This window comes from Camelus bactrianus, chromosome 14, assembly GCF_048773025.1.
Source record: "Camelus bactrianus isolate YW-2024 breed Bactrian camel chromosome 14, ASM4877302v1, whole genome shotgun sequence".
Classification (NCBI taxonomy): domain Eukaryota; kingdom Metazoa; phylum Chordata; class Mammalia; order Artiodactyla; family Camelidae; genus Camelus; species Camelus bactrianus.
In genome coordinates, this window is record NC_133552.1 from 6975148 (window position 1) to 6991540 (window position 16393).

Here is a 16393-nt window from a genome sequence, read left to right on the forward strand (position 1 = left end):
TAAAACCCCCAAAATATAAATAATACATTGTTCTTAAGTGTAAGTTAGACCTCTCTTCCCTTCATACAATATACACTGAGTTCTGAAAGCTAAAATATCAAATTACACATCATGCCCTTCTGAAAAGTCAAAGTAGTAACTATTTACTTCATACTTCTCTTTCTTCATTTCTTTTCTCTTTTCTTTTTTTTTTTTTCCCTAGAGATTCGTCTACACATTTATTTCACAAACATTTATTGGCCACTAACTTAATCATAGCACTGTCTTGGGTACTCAGGATACTGTAGCCTCTGCTCTTTTGAAACCTATAGACTATTAATCAAATAATCACATAATTCATGTAACACTGAAACTGCGCCAGTTCAGGAGAAGCTAGAGGGCAAAAGAAAGAAGGGAGAAGAAACCCTTGAAAAAAGGACTCAAGAGTTTCCTGCAGAAGGGCCCCTCTGATGATTCAGTAGTGTAACTGCTCCTGAAGTCTCACTTCTGCCAGCCAAAGAGCAAGGCGGTTCCTCTATAAAGGACTCGGTGGACGAAGGGAAACTCAGAACCTTGTCAAGAAATCCTTATTCAGATTTTCCCAAAAGAAACTGAGTGGGAATCAAATGCCTTTCAAAATAAGCCTTAAAAAAGCAAAAGGCTTCTGTCTTTTTAGACTGTCCTCTTTCCATCTGTGTCTTCTGAGAACATGGCAGACTCCCTTAATTCATGTACCCTACAGAGTCTTCAAAGAATCTATATTTGAGGAAACTTCCGGATAAGTGAGGAGTGTTCGGGGTTCTCACTGCTGCCCTCTGAGGACCCTTTGTGGGGCTGGAGGAATGAAACGGATTACGCTTCCCAGGGTTGTCTTAGAAACCCCTGGTCCTGACCCAGAGCTCCTCCTCCTGCTTCCATGGTTCCCCACCCCAAAGACACACAGACCAGGGAGGAAGGACTGTATTTAAATCCAGATTCTCACAAAACTCGCTTCAGTGATGCTCTCGGGTTGAAAATATCAGCCCCTGTCTGAAACCTTCTAACTCACACTGCATGGTTTATAAAACCAAAGTACAGAGCCCATCTCATAATCACACAAATCACCACTGCCATTGTTGAATCAAACGAATGAATGTATTTTATCAGAAGGTAGTTCTGTGTGTGAAGTGACAGAATCAGCTCCAACTTAACAGGAGTCATGAACAGAAATGGCAATTTTCTAAGACAGTGTATTGTAAATTTTTCATCCTAATTTGAATTTATAACGTAAGATTTTGAAGTACGGTTTTTAGGATATGATAAAGAATGCAATGATTAAAAAGTTAAACCCTAAAAACATGAAACCTATCGTGTGTATTTTCCAGAGACCTGGAAAGGATAGAGATTCCAAATATAGACACACGAATGTTTCAGCCTATGAAGAATCTTTCTTACGTGTATGTATGTATGTATGAAAGAATGGAGAAGACAGTATGGTGAAATGCCGCAGATGTTCTGATGTAAATTGTCTAATGTATCACTGCATTGTGTTTATATGCAAGAAAAGTCTTTTATTGAGAACTTTTTAATTTTGTCACCTTTGGTCCCTGTTCAAATAGAATTCAATATTATGATGTGCCGACATGAATGACACTTCTCTCTGGAAACACGCTGTTTATCCAGTCGAGGCCCAATAAGAGATCAGGGTACCAGAATGCCACATATTACACAAGATGAAGTCACTGGCTAACTGGTACTCAGGAGACCTGGAAACATTAATTCACCTCACATGAGTGAGCAGCTGGCTGCTCTAAGATTTGAGCCCTTAGGAACAAAAGTGCTATATAAATTCCAGGTGTTGTTACTGTTACTAAGTGCACTGCAAAATGGAGGTAATTAATCTTTATAGTAGTTTTTGATAAGTCACGTTAATCTATTGGCTAAAGTGCACTGTGTAAGTTGTGTTAATATATGTGTTTATGACATGATCATTTATTTATCAACTGTGTAATCTGTGTGTTCATGATTTCAAAAATTAACCATTGTTATCCACAACAATAGGGAGGATTCGATGTAAGATTACAAGTTGGGTGCAGCAAGTGACTGAAATGGTTAGTGTGAAGGTGCTCTTTTGGGAGAACATTTTGTTTATGTCTGTGAAGTAGGTGTGATTACCCAAAGGCAAGTTATTTGATGCATATCCACCTGGTTTTTATAATTTCTCTTTCTGTGGCATCAGTAGATAAATATTTAATAAGGCTGTCATTTCCTTGGTGCAGGCAGAATGCGCGGTCTTCTTAGAATAGGGAAATTCAACCCTTGTAGAACTTGATGGAGATGCTGCTGCTTTAAGTACGAACCTCAGGTTGAGGTCAAGAAGGACCCAACAATTAACAGAAAACGTGTGACCTTAGTTGCTTCCCTGCTGAGTAATCTAGTGATTCTTCTTTCATCTTCCTTGCCCACCATTTATTAAACACCTCCACCCTCATAACCCCATCATCCCTTCCACCTGCCAACCAGTTCCCAGGTCACAGTGGGAAGAGAGGTTGGCCCACAGAGAGACCCTGGCTGGCTCTATCTGAAGACAGTGGACATGATGGAATCCTGAAGGAAGCAAGAGGTCGAGTCCAGTGTGTGCCAGGGACCCAAGGAAAGGAGACGAAAACCAGAGAATTATATGTCAGGCCCCTTTAATTGGATAGATGACATCAGGAAGCTAGACTGTAGGCTCCTCCGGGGCAGGGACACCTTCCAACATCTCCACCTGACATGCCCCACACTAGAGCCCACATCATTTGTTTGCTCACCTAGCAAGTATTTGTTGAGTACAACCATGTGCCAGGCACTGTTTTAGGTCTGGGGACACAGGGGTGGACAGGAGAGAGAAGGATCTGCTCCATAGAGCTCCTGTTCAGCTTTGGGAATCAGAAAGTAAGCCAGTGAACAGATAAATCGTTACGAAATGCTGGGAAGGAAAGAAGAGGTGCAGGGAGGCTGGAGATGGTTCACACAAAAGTCAGGGACATGACATTCAAGCAGACCTGCATGGAGGGAGACAGCAGCCCTGGCAATCCTGGGAGGAGATTCTTCCAGGCGGAGGGAAAAGCAAGAGCTCCGCACTGAGAGGGGCCTGAGCCTGGCTCGTGTGAGGACCGGAAGGAAGCCCACGTGTCTGGGCGGAGTGAGCGATGAAGGGAAGGTGTGAGGTGGCCCAGGGGAGCCAGGGGTCCAATCATGGGACGCCTCTGAGCTGGGGCAGATTAAGCTTTGTTTAACTTGCTAGTCTAGCAACTGAATGGGCAGAGGACAAAAAAGAAAAAAAAAAAAAGATTAGATGAGGAGAAAAGAACTAAAAGTGATGATAAATTAATACAAAAATAGAATGAGTGTTAATGGGAGAAAACCCCAAAATATACAGATTTGGAGAATGGCAGTAAACCAAATGACCTCCCCCAATTCAAACTCTTCAAGATTCCACACACCTAGGTCACAAACACGTTGATCACAGACAAGCCTGTATTTTCCTCTAGAAATTGTTTAAGTCCTTCCAGACCCTGTTAAGGAATCTGAGTTTGAGGCAGCTGCTTTCTCCTCCACACTCCAATGAGACTGAACTTTCCTAGTCTCAGAGATCCTCCCATCTGCCAGTATCAAGGAAAAGAAGGCTAGTTTTAAGTGAATATACTTAAAACCAAGTACAAGACAGAGATGTTTTTAGCGAGCTACCGCAGGTCCCTGACAGCCCAAACCCAAGTCCCTGAATGTTTACTAAAGGTCAGTTTAACAATGACAGTTTGCTTTCTATAGTACGCTAGGAAATCACCAGTGTAACGGGGAAGATGGAGCCCTAGGGATGTCCCATTCTTGCGTCCTCCCTGGACTCACCCCAAGCAAGCCACAGATTCCTGTGCCCTCCAGTTGCTCACCTTTAACAGAAGAACACTGCCTAGAGCAACATCACACTTAAGGAGGAACTCTGTAATTACATAATCACTACTAAATAAAAATACCCAAGCCCAGTGAAGCGCGTATCTAACACAGCTGCTCTTTCCGCGTCATTGCTGTAAAGTGACTCTTGTTTTCCCTTTGACTTTAGTTATTTCAAAACCTTTCGATACTGCTCCTATGCTCCCCATGTCCGAATATGTAGGCCCTTGACTGACGGCGTTTCTTCACTTGAGGACCTCTTGGCTAGTGATATCCTCAGAATATTTGTCTGGGTTATTGCTTTCATAACCTGCTTTGGAAATCTTTTTGTCATTGGCATGAGATCTTTCATTAAAGCTGAAAACACGACTCACGCTACGTCCATCAAAATCCTTTGTTGTAAGTATGTTTCCTATCTAAATAGATTTCGGATCTCTTCTGTAAGCTGTGCTCTCAATTATATTCATCCTCAACAAATGATATTTAATATGAACTCTATATGCTGGGCGTTTTTTTTCTAAATATGAAGGTCCTATTTTTCTCTATGGCTGCTCTGTTCTGGATTGCATGAGTTTGCGGTGACCTGGTAGCCACCCCTAGGGGTTATGTCTTGGAAATGAGGTAACAGGGAACCAATGAGTCAAGGGATGGGTTAAAGAGGACATGTTGTGAGTTACAAAACTAAGCTTTGTTTAACCTTCAATCTCAATAACATCCATGTTCCTCATGCCCAGAAAATTACTCTATTAGCTATGTAAGTCATATTTGTTTACCACTTAAAAGCTAGTCGCTCCACCCCCAGCAAATTACCCCCCCACCAACATTTTTTCAAAATTGTAAAACAAAAATGCATGTGGCACTTCAGAAGTAGTGTACTTTTTGAAGTCCGTTGGCTTCTAGGTACTGTTGCAGGTGTTTATGTTAGTTCAGTTGATACAAGATGAAGGAACTAGACCTAATCAGAAAACTAAGACAGAGATGCTGGGAACTACCAACATACACTGTGTGATTCTCAACAGGTGCAGACTGCCTGATGGGTGTTTATTTGTTCTTCATCGGCTTTTTCGATCTGAAATACCGCGGGCATTATCAGAAGTATGCGTTGCTGTGGATGGAGAGTTTACAGTGCCACCTCCTGGGCTTCCTGGCCATGCTGTCCAGCGAAGTCTCTGTCCTATTGCTGACGTACTTGACTTTGGAGAAGTTCCTGGCCGTTGTCTTTCCCTTCAGTAACATTCGTCCTAGAAAATGGCAGACTTTGGTCATCCTTGTTTGCATCTGGATTGTGGGATTTTTAATAGCAGTGATTCCATTTTGGAAGGAGGATTATTTTGGAAACTTCTATGGAAAAAATGGAGTATGTTTCCCACTTTATGACGACCAAACAGAAGATACTGGAAGCAAATGGTATTCTCTTGGAATTTTCCTAGGTAAATTATATTTCTCATTTCCTGGACTAACGTCATTTTGGTAGAAATACCATAAATTTCAGTAAAGCCATATTTGTCCATTTCAGAAAGTAAACAGATAGTTAAGACCGTGTCCTTTTTAAGGGAAAAATTCTTGCTGTGTATTTATAGGAGTTTTATTAAACTTTTTATTATGGAGAGTTAATGTGGAAAACAAAAACACATTGTCAGGATCTCTGGATGGTCTTTTTATTACCTGTGAGACCCTTTGATTTCACACACAGTGACTTTCAGCTGGAGGAATTCTAGTTCAGTGCCTTGTCTTGTCACTCTACCAAGTTATTTAAACTCATTTTTTTAAAATCTAGATATGAGCTAAATAAATAATAATAATAAAATTGTGGAAACTCACTAGCAGGAGGTTACCTGAACCAGGAAGGTTTACTGCCTTTTGTAAATGCAGTTCTAAAGTCAGCAAAGGAAGGCTGCCCAATTAAACTCTTTGCTTCTCAGTTTTCTTAATTCTCCCAAATTTTTTTGAAAAGAAAACCCTACCTTCTCTATCACGAATGCGTGAGAAGTTTAGCCCTTTAAGGTTAAAAACTTTTCTATGTCTAATAGGTATAAGCAAGGCCATTCTCGTGTCCTCTCTTTAACTAGGGCAGAATTTTCAATTCCCCTTCTCATCTTTTCCCCTCATCCAAGGGGTTTGTAATCTCTGTCATCCTGTCTTTTTTATCAAATGTTCTTCCCTCAGAACATGCTGTCTTCTCTTTCTTCCAGTCTCTACCTACTGCTATCACCTTTGTTTAAAATCTTTCAACCTCCACCCTGAATTCTTACGTTAGCCGTTACAGGTCTTCTGGCCTCTGGGGCCTTCTCTCTTCTGTTTATCTGTTCAACTACCCAAGTGCCAAAAGGACTATGTATCCTCTGCTTAGAGACCTTCAGGAACTCCCTGCTACCAAGGTCAAGTTTGTATTAGTCACTGAAAGCCCATCATAAAATGTCGCTAACCCCCTTTCCCAGCTCCTCTCCATCTATTCCTTCTCTTCTTCGTCTGGAAAATAGAACACTTTATTTGCACCATTTTCATAATATTCCACACGTACAGCCCTGTTTGGTAGCCCTCTTTTCTCAACTATGTCACTCCTGTAATATTGTAAACCATTTCTGGCGTAGGTACACTTCATGGAGACCATCTCTCCCTCACCCACGTACACATACACACACACACACACACTCCAGTCCATTCACTGATCCAGAAAGGACTTATTAAGCACCAACTAGAGGCCGGGCTCTCTTTTGGGTGCTGGAGATAAAACAAGTGGTCCTCACAGACCTGCATCCAGAAAGGAGGATTAAGACAAGGAAACACGTCCTCACATCACAGACTGACAAGACGCCATGAAGGAGGAATACAGGATGTTCTAGAAGCCCCTGGATCTGAGGACCAGGGAAGGCATCTCAATAGCAGTGAATCCAAACCAAGGCCCAAAGGATGAGGATGCAGTAGCCAAATGAAGGCAGAGGTCGTGTTCCAGGAGTTAGAAGCCCAAAGCCAGGGGCCAGGCCCACATAAACGGCAAAAGAAGTTTGGTGTGGCTGGATCTTACAGCTAAGGTGTGAGAGTCAGTTAAAAGGATTTAGCACCTGTGATACGGTCCAGATAGATAAAGCAATAGTGATGCACGTGGAAACACACACACACCATCATCTACGTATACACAGCTTACCTCTGTGAGGTGGAGTCCAGACCCCTTTTTGCTTAAAAATATAATCTACAACTTCTAATTAATTTTTTATTTTAGAATAGATTTAGAGAACACTCGAAATGCCCCTCACCCAGGTTCCTGCTGTTAACATCTCACGTTCCTATGGTGCATTCAGAACACACATTCGGAAACTTTCTGTAAGTCTGTTTTCAAAATTTGCACCAGAGGAACATCTTTAACAGTTACTTTCTTTTAGTCTTAACTAAACTTTCTGACCATAGGCCTAAGATAAACCAACTTTATGAAGTTCTATTATATGGCTTTAGAATGCAATTCCATGGAATATGTTTATGTTTTGGATAAAAACAACAGAACACCTTGAATTTATAGTATTTTTCCTTGGACTTCACTAGCCTTACATACAGTCTAATTAGATAAACTTTTTTTTAACGACTTTGAAATTACATACATATTTTATGTTCACCATAAAGAAAAATATGATCACTTAGGATTTTTATTATAGCAAGATTATAATAAAATGACAAAGAAGTCAGCATCGTAGGGTAACGATTAGTGAGAATCTGCTGAACTATCTGACCTTGAAAGAGTAATTCCTGTTGTTGAATTTTTAATTTTTTCTAATTTTTTTTCTAAAACTAATCTAGAGGGTTCTGAATTTTAGTTTAGATTACTATAGGTAATCTGAAGAAAAATAAAAATGTGTTTTTATCCTATGTATTTTTAAAAATATGAGGAATAGTGTCTCTGAGGCTATTACCTTCTTGATATTCCAAGGTTATCTTTTATTTATATAATAAAGGAATGGCGGCATATTGATTTTCTGAGATAAACATGTGATTACAGTAATCTCTTAAGGTTTGAATTTGCAGAGGGCTAAAAATGAAATAGCTTTTCCCCTGCTTTATTTAAAAAGCTAAATTTTACCTCATGATATACCAAAGTCTATAATTTGGGGTAATGGGTTTATGTATTTGAAACACCTTTTTGATCTGGCAAACCCTATTCCTGTAGCTTATTCCAGATTTCAGCCGTGGAACAGGGTTTTAGCTGATGACCATGGGGCTTATACAAAGAAGGCTTCTTGTAAGTACAGTGGAAGAAGCACCATACTGGACATCTAAGTAACAGTATTTCTACTGTCGATTTGTGCACCTGAGATGTTAAGAGGTGTGCTTTTCCCAACAGGTGTGAATTTGCTGGCTTTTCTCATCATTGTGCTCTCCTATACTATTATGTTCTGTTCCATTCAAAAAACTGCCTTGCAGACTTCTGAAGTGAGGAATCCCATCGGAAGAGAGGTGGCTCTCGCAAACCGTTTCTTTTTTATAGTGTTCTCTGATGCCATCTGCTGGATTCCTGTGTTTGTAATTAAAATTCTTTCCCTCTTCCGGGTGGAAATACCAGGTCAGTCCCTTCCATTATTCCCGAGTACATGGTGCCTTCTTATGCCCTTTGTTCAGCAAGGCCAGGATACACTGCTTTTCATATAGTAAATTCTCAGTAAATACCTACAACTTTAGTACAAAGAGTTAGGATTTCCTCAGAGTTCTATGATCAGTATTCTAAGGTAGAAACTGGGTGGTGGTGCAATCCAGACAAGAATAATAAAAGCACAGAAGCTAGAGAGAAACAATTTCTTAGTATCTCACTTCTCCCTGAGCTAGATAGTGTTTCTTAACCAAGAATGCATCAAACAAAACAAAATATACGCGCCCTGGGCTCCTCCCTGGGCATCTGAGTTTAGTCTGTAAGGGCTAAGGCCTGCACATGAGTATTTTGGAAAAGTTCCCCCTGTGACTCTGAGGTGAAAGAAAACTTAAATGAACCAGGCAGCCCTCTCCAAAATAGCGTTGACTGTAAAATACTACGTGTATTCGCGTCTATTAAAACCTCAATTTCTTTCGCTTCTCCAGGCACAGTCACTTCCTGGGTGGTCATTTTCTTCCTTCCAGTAAACAGTGCCTTGAACCCAGTCCTCTACACTCTCACAACCAGCTTTTACAAGGACGAGTTGAAACAGCTGCTGCACAAACATCGAAGAAAATTGATTTTCAAAACTAAAAAAAAAAGTTTGTCTACCTCCATTGTGTGGACAGATGACTCCTCTTTACTTAAACTTGGGGTTTTGAACAAAATAACCCTTGGGGACAATATAGTGAAACCAATTTCCTAGTAATGGTTTTGTATCACTGGACTTTAAATGGACTACCTAAAAAAAAAAAAGCACAGCATTTGGAAGATGACGTCTGTAATACTTCTCATCTTTAGCAGCAGCAGACCCTTCTGCACGGAGAGCACAGCATGGTGACTTCGGGCTCTGCGTTCAGAGGGCAGCTGTGCTATTTGTCAACCGTGCTAAGAACTGGACCTAAGGGTTCTCCTCACCCTGACATGGCTGAAATGCGCAAGTGAATCCATCTGTAGTAGGCTGGTGTGCAGTCCATCTCTGGCTAGTCAACACGCCAGCCTACCAGGGGATGCCCACACGTGGGCGCTGTGTGGTCTGCTTTTAAATGAAGTTACGCTATCCATAAAATAAAAACATTCACAACATTAATTCTAGTCTAGCTGTAATAGCACAAGCCCAACATGTCCTTCCTTGCTTGCAGATGAAACCATCAGCATCCTCTGACCTGATGGCAAAGGGTTTCGGGGATGTTCACCCACCTCACGTCCTGCCCTGGGGAGGCTGGTGGAGTAGCTGCTTTGAAAGCTTAACTTCATACCAGGTTCTCAGTCAGACACATGATCAGAGAGGCGTGCTGACTATTCACCTAGTACCATTCACCTTTTTGGCTTGTATTTAATGTCAGAAATGCTGAGATCCCAAGATATTTTTCTTAAGGTGGCCCCTGCCACAGGAAAACTGGGCACTCCAACTGCCAAAAACTACATTTTTTTTTAACATTTTTTATTGATTTATAATCATTTTACAATGTTGTGTCAAATTCCAGTGTTCAGCACAATTTTTCAGTTATTCATGGACATATACACACTCATTGTCACATTTTTTTCTCTGTGAGTTATCATAACATTTTGTGTATATTTCCCTGTGCTATACAGTGTAGTCTATTCTACAATTTTGAAATCCCAGTCTATCCCTTCCCACCCTCCACGCCCCTGGTAACCACAAGTCTGTATTCTCTGTGAGTCTATTTCTGTCCTTTATTTACGCTTTGTTTTTGTTTGTTTGTTTGTTTGTTTTTTTGTTTTTTAGATTCCACATATGAGCGATCTCATATGGTATTTTTCTTTTTCTTTCTGGCTTACTTCACTTAGAGTGACATTCTCCAGGAGCATCCATGTTGCTGCAAATGGCATTATGTTGTCGGTTTTTATGGCTGAGTAGTATTCCATTGTATAAATATACCACATCTTCTTTATCCAGTCACCTGTTGATGGACATTTAGGCTGTTTCCATGTTTTGGCTATTGTAAATAGTGCTGCTGTGAACATTGGGGTGCAGGTGTCATCCTGAAGTAGATTTCCTTCTGGATACAAGCCCAGGAGTGGGATTCCTGGGTCATATGGTAAGTCTATTCCTAGTCTTTTGAGGAATCTCCACACTGTTTTCCATAGTGGCTGCACCAAACTGCATTCCCACCAGCAGTGTAGGAGGGTTCCCCTTTCTCCACAGCCTCTCCAGCATTTGTCATTAGTGGATTTTTGAATGACGGCCATTCTGACTGTTGTGAGGTGATACCTCATTGTAGTTTTGATTTGCATTTCTCTGATAATTAGTGATATTGAGCAAAAACTACATTTTAATATGTTTTCAAGTATAATTTCTTTAGAGCAGTATCCCTATTGCTGGCAAGTCCTGCATTCATATAACACACAGATAAGAAGTATTAATGGGAATTTAAGAATACGGGATGCAGATAAGTTCCCATTGTTTTTAACAAAAAGATCGGTAGGTTTGGGTTTGTTTTTTGAAAATGAAAAGTGCTTGTGAAGGCCTGGTGTGTTTTTACACTGAAAATTCATATGTGAAAAAAAGAGGATCGGGTAAATAAAATTATATTTTACATTTGTCCATATATTATTTTAAGTTCAACAAAGACCATGGATAGGGCTTATTGATTGTTACCCATGTTTCTCCTGGTCGAGAATGTAACTAGGAGACAAACACAGTACCTCAGTTAACAGGACGACACCTCTTGTCTTTTTCTTTCTCTTCCTCCTTTTTCCAAAGCATGAAGCAGTACCTTGGTTTCTTCCCTGTTGACTTCATTCAGAGTTCCTTTAATGAGATGGAAGGTAAGCAGACGGCTGAGAGCACCAGCTCACCTCCTACTGCATGTTAGATAGGATGCCCTTTTATCCAGTAGCATCCAGCAAAGAAAGCATCCCAGAGTTTATGCATCACGGCTGTTCCAGTGATTTACCGGTCATTACCTAATATGAACTAAAACCGTCGTGTGAGTGCCTTTATTTTCATCAAGCGAGGTATTTCTTACATCTGTGAACTCTCCACTAAATAGTGGACCTCCCCGTTGACTAGGCTGCCCCTTTTCCTTACAGTTTCTAACTTTTCTCCATTTCGTGTCCTCACTGTGATTAGTTGCTTCCCGGCGTATCTGTTTTGTTAAATGTCTGTTGCCAGCCCTTGATCATCATACGATTTATTTCCTAATACGTTTCCCAACATCAGAATCATAAATAAGGAGTAGACCCTGAGCCTAGGGTGTTTCAATCTTAGCACAAATGTGTGTCTCCCAGTTTCCCATTCTTGAAAGGCATCAGGCTTGGGCGGGAGCCAAGCACCTGGGAACCATGTTTGTGAACGTCAGCGCTCTCACTGCTGAGCTTTGACATGAGAAGCACAAGGTCAGATGCACCAGGGAAACTGACAGCATATTTCACAGACAAATGGAGGCTGTATATTGGTCAGCAGCATGCCAACGAATGGCATACAGTTGATTTCTAATAGCTTAGTGATTTACAATCTTATTCCCTGTACTGCTATATAAATAGAAAACCATCAGAAATATGTTTGATTTTAGCAAATAATAGCCTTTTATCTGGACTGAGTGGTCTTTTGTATTGAGTCAGACTTGTTTTCTAAACCCAGTATTTCTATGTAATTATGAAAATACCACCTCTGTTCACGAGCCATTTTCTATGACAACATAAACATCAATTAAACATCACTCTAGAATTCAAGATGGCATAGACTGCCATCTCTGAGCAGGAGAGGGTGAGGGCAAATTACCTGATCCACATCCTACTCTGCATTTTGTGTATGTCTAGTATCTTGTCTTGAAAAGAAAAAGATAACCTGAAAAATCAATAAGGAGCCTTAGACAAGAGCACAAACAGGCTATGTGGTTTATATGCAATAGACAAAGCCAAGCTTTTTTTTTTTTAATATCACTTTGTTTTATTTCTAATTAAAATTAAACTAGTTACAGCCCATCGCAGTTGCTTCTTGATGAGCAGATGCTTTAAGTGAAATTATGCATATCTGAGCTTTTGTGTAAGTAGCAGTATCACCTTCCCCACTCTCATCTTGCACCCCAGTTCTGCAGCTTCATTGACCTGGTCTGTGTAGCATCACAGAGCCACAAAAGCAATGTTGGTCAGCTAAGGATGACTCTGTTGCCAGATCAAGTCAGTATTTGGTAATTTGCTACGTATCTACTCACGCCACATTTTCAAGATTTTCTCTCACCCAAGGCAATCTTCACTCTGCTTTACCGTCCTCAAGTTCATGAGCAACGCAGAGATCCAGAGAATGCACATGCTAGAGATGAGAAATGATAAAGATTTCATATCAGTCATATCCACCTTATCATCTGATTAAATTCTCCAAGGGAGTTGGAAGGAGACTTAGCTTCCAAAATTAACAAGGAATACATGTAAGACTTAATTTCTTTCTAGCTTTTGCAGTGTAACATAAATGAGCATGTGGTTCTATTTAATAAGTAGCCTTAGGCAACTTTATTCAAGAAACAAAACATTGAAGATAAGTGTTTATGTTTTCTTATTTCCTTATCCTGGTGAATGAGTGACTACGAAGATTTCTCTTTACAGGTATCTGTATATTTATCTGTTTATGTATATATCTGTTCATATGTCACTTGCCTAACATCTTGTTTATGAAAGACAGAAGATGCCTATTTAATAATGATGATGTTTATTTCTGAACCAGGAAAATGAAATGAAATTAGATGATTCTCCTTTTAAATGGCTTTTCAGTGGGAGATCTCAAAAGTCCTTGAGAAATACTTCCCAAAGCCCTGCAAGCTAATTGAGACCTATTACTCAATGTATTTCATTACCCCAGTCTTTAGGATATTTCTCCACATGACATGTTTGGAAGAAATAAATCACAAATGAAGAAATAGAGAACAAAAAGGCCAAGTGACGCAATTGCAGATCTGGGGGTGGGGATCTTCTGCTGTCTGAACAGCCTGGTCCCAGCCCATGGTGACACCTCCTACCACTAGGACCTGGGCAAACTCATAGCAATTTTGAGTTATAAACTCAAAGCTACTTTATATACCAGAAGAAATTATTTCTGGACTATCTGGGAGCTATTAAAACTTTCACTTGTTTAGTGATTCTCTGAATTCATGGTGTGAGGGTGTTTGATTTAGTATAAGTTTTGTAATGGAAGCCATATACTTCCTGCTGAGGACAACACACATTTAAGGCAAGGAAATATGGTGTCAAAAGTGAGGGGGTGGTGCTGCAGTTCGAGCTCAGCCATCAACTACCTACAAGTCCTCAGACAAATATCTTTAAATCACTTCCATTCTCCGTAACTGACGTTCCTTAAGATTTTATCACATAAACTGGTGTCTTGTCCCATTTCTGGGAAGATCTATTATGTGGATTTGAAAACTTAGTGTGGGTTAAAAATCCTGAAGTTTACATAAAGTTAAAGGATCACTCATTTCTCAATTTCCCTTTTCTCAGGAAGAATCAATGCACAGATCGCCAGTGTTCAGAAATCCACTCCATCCAGTGGATTTCCTTCCAGGAATCTTCTATTCTAGAAAGAAAACTGAAGTCAAGTCTCAGACATTGAAGCTTTTCAAAGACACAGGAGCTGACAACAATATAGCAGTAAGTACAGCTTAAAACTTAGGTGGTGCATTGCTACAAAATCTAGGAATAAGAGATCAGGGTAATTAACAAGCAAACATCTTAGCTACGAATCATAGACTGGTCTCTTCGCGTGAGTGCATTAATAGGTCTGCTGTCACCTAAATTACCCTCTAACACAGATGCAGATACACAGGGATGTCCAGCTCTTATGACTGGATGTATTCCTGGGAAATGTGTTGTTAGGATAAAGAGACAATGACGTGTACTTTCTGCATGGAGCCATCATAGAACACGTGGTCCTTGACCCAGAATTCTCCATCTCGAATTTTGCACCATCAGCCATGAACCCTTCTCTTGGCACCAACCTCTCCCTCTGTGTTGGCTCTTTCTCCTCAAAACACAATGTTCAGAATTCCCACAGTTGAAAGACAGTCTTCCCATCCTATACCCTCCTTGAGCCTCTGTCTTTTTCTCACCTTCGCTTTATAGCTAAACATTTTGAAAGAAGGGGAAGCTCTTGGTCATCAGCATCTCACCTCCTGTGACTGCTCAACAACTGACCATCTTCACCAGTCCACTGAGCTGTCCTTGTGGAGATCCAGTCACTATGTTGTACACATGAAACTAATATAATAACATTATTATGTCAATTATATGTCAATGAAAATAAATATATACATACATACTTTAAATTTACAAAAATCACCAGGATGACAACCCAATGGGCAGTTTCTTTTCTTCAACTACTTCACTTCTTTGAGGCATTTGTCACTGGTGGCCACCTCCTTCTTCTTCAAACCCCTCCCTCGGAATGGACCCCCTCTTTCCTGTTCTGCACTACTTCACCGGTTCTTCCCTCCCACATCATCATGAAGTTTTTCTTCCTCTTGTCCCTTAAACTTAGATAGAAAGTTCCCAGGGCTTTATTCTTGACTCCCTGTTCTTTGCCCTCCATATGACCTTCCTTGGCTTCAACTTCTCTGTGGCTGTCATAGCCAAGTTAATTAGTTTTTACAAACTCTCTTTAAAAGTAAGTACAAATAGAAGGAGCTTATTTGGATGGTTCTAGCAAGATCTTGACACTTATTTGTTCAATCTTCTCCACCAATTACAGAACAATGTTTGATGAAATTTCTAACCTCCCAGATGAGAATCAGCTCTTCTCTCAAGCTCATCCAAAGGCAGTGCATTTTTATATTTTAATAAATAGGTTCAAAACCCACCAAACCTATTTGTTGGGAAGATTTTTTTTAAACAGGATAGAAAATTTCATAAGCTTATAATACAGCAATAGTCCAGGCTGGAGAGGGAAGATGAAGACTCCGGTGGCTCTCTGTGAACTTCCTCTCAATTCCCTTATTTTCAATCCAGAACCTCAGCTTGTATAACCTTCTTACTAGTTCATTATTTTTGTCAGACCAAATCAGAACATGCAGACATGACCACTGGCAGTGTGAGATGTAGAAGGGCATCTCAAGGGAAAGCTTCACCCCCATCAGTGAAGAGTCACTGGACAGGGAGGAGTGGAAACAGATCACGTGACAGTTGTTCTGGAGACCGTGGAGCGAGCAACAGCCTCCGTCTTCGGAGCTGTACCACTCTGTTGCTTTAGGAACGACGAATCTTTTTGTCTTCATCTTCCACTCTTCTCAGCTAGGTTCTTTCTTAAATGCTTGGTTCCTCATTTGCTTTGAATTTTTCATTGCTACCTTTTTTTATATGAGTGTTCAAATACCAGAAGGAAAACCTTCCAAAACACACTCAAAAAGAAATTGCTAACCTGGTGGCTATTATTAAATAATAACCACTATAAAACTATTTAAACAATATTTAAACTATTTAAACAAATTGAGTAGGTAGTTTAGAATCTACCTACAAATGGTGCTGGAACAATTAGGCATCCATATTCAATAAAACAAAACTGGACTCAGAGTGTACATGTGTCACAAAAATTAACTCAAAATGGATCATAGACCTAACTGTAAAATAAAAAAAAATTAAAACTTCTAGAAAATAACATAGGAGAAAAACTAAATGACCTTGAATATAACAATGACTTTTTAGATATAACACCAAATTCCAACTGTATGACATTCTGGAAAAGGTAAAACTATGGAAACAATAAAAATATCAGGGGTTGCGGGCATGGGGACAGGAGAGGGTTGAAGAGGCTCAGTACAGAGGACTTTTTGGGCAGTGAAAATACTCTGCGATACTATAATCATGCATATACCTGTCATTATGTATGTCTAAACCCATAGAATATACAACACCAAGAGGGAACCATAATGTAACTTCTGGACT

At 40.1% G+C, this 16393-nt stretch overlaps 1 protein-coding gene across 1 annotated transcript in view; it reads left to right on the forward strand.

Moving 5' to 3' along the window:
• RXFP2 (relaxin family peptide receptor 2) overlaps positions 1–10119 on the forward strand; it is a 40579-nt gene extending 30460 nt beyond the window's left edge. Inside the window, exons 14-18 of the mRNA XM_045513982.2 lie at positions 1344–1415; positions 4058–4287; positions 4908–5318; positions 8219–8437; positions 8947–10119. Of these exons, the coding sequence (XP_045369938.2) occupies positions 1344–1415; positions 4058–4287; positions 4908–5318; positions 8219–8437; positions 8947–9206 (1192 nt within the window). The 3' untranslated portion in view covers positions 9207–10119. The remainder of the gene's footprint in view (positions 1–1343; positions 1416–4057; positions 4288–4907; positions 5319–8218; positions 8438–8946) is intronic.
• Positions 10120–16393: the final 6274 nt, after the last annotated feature.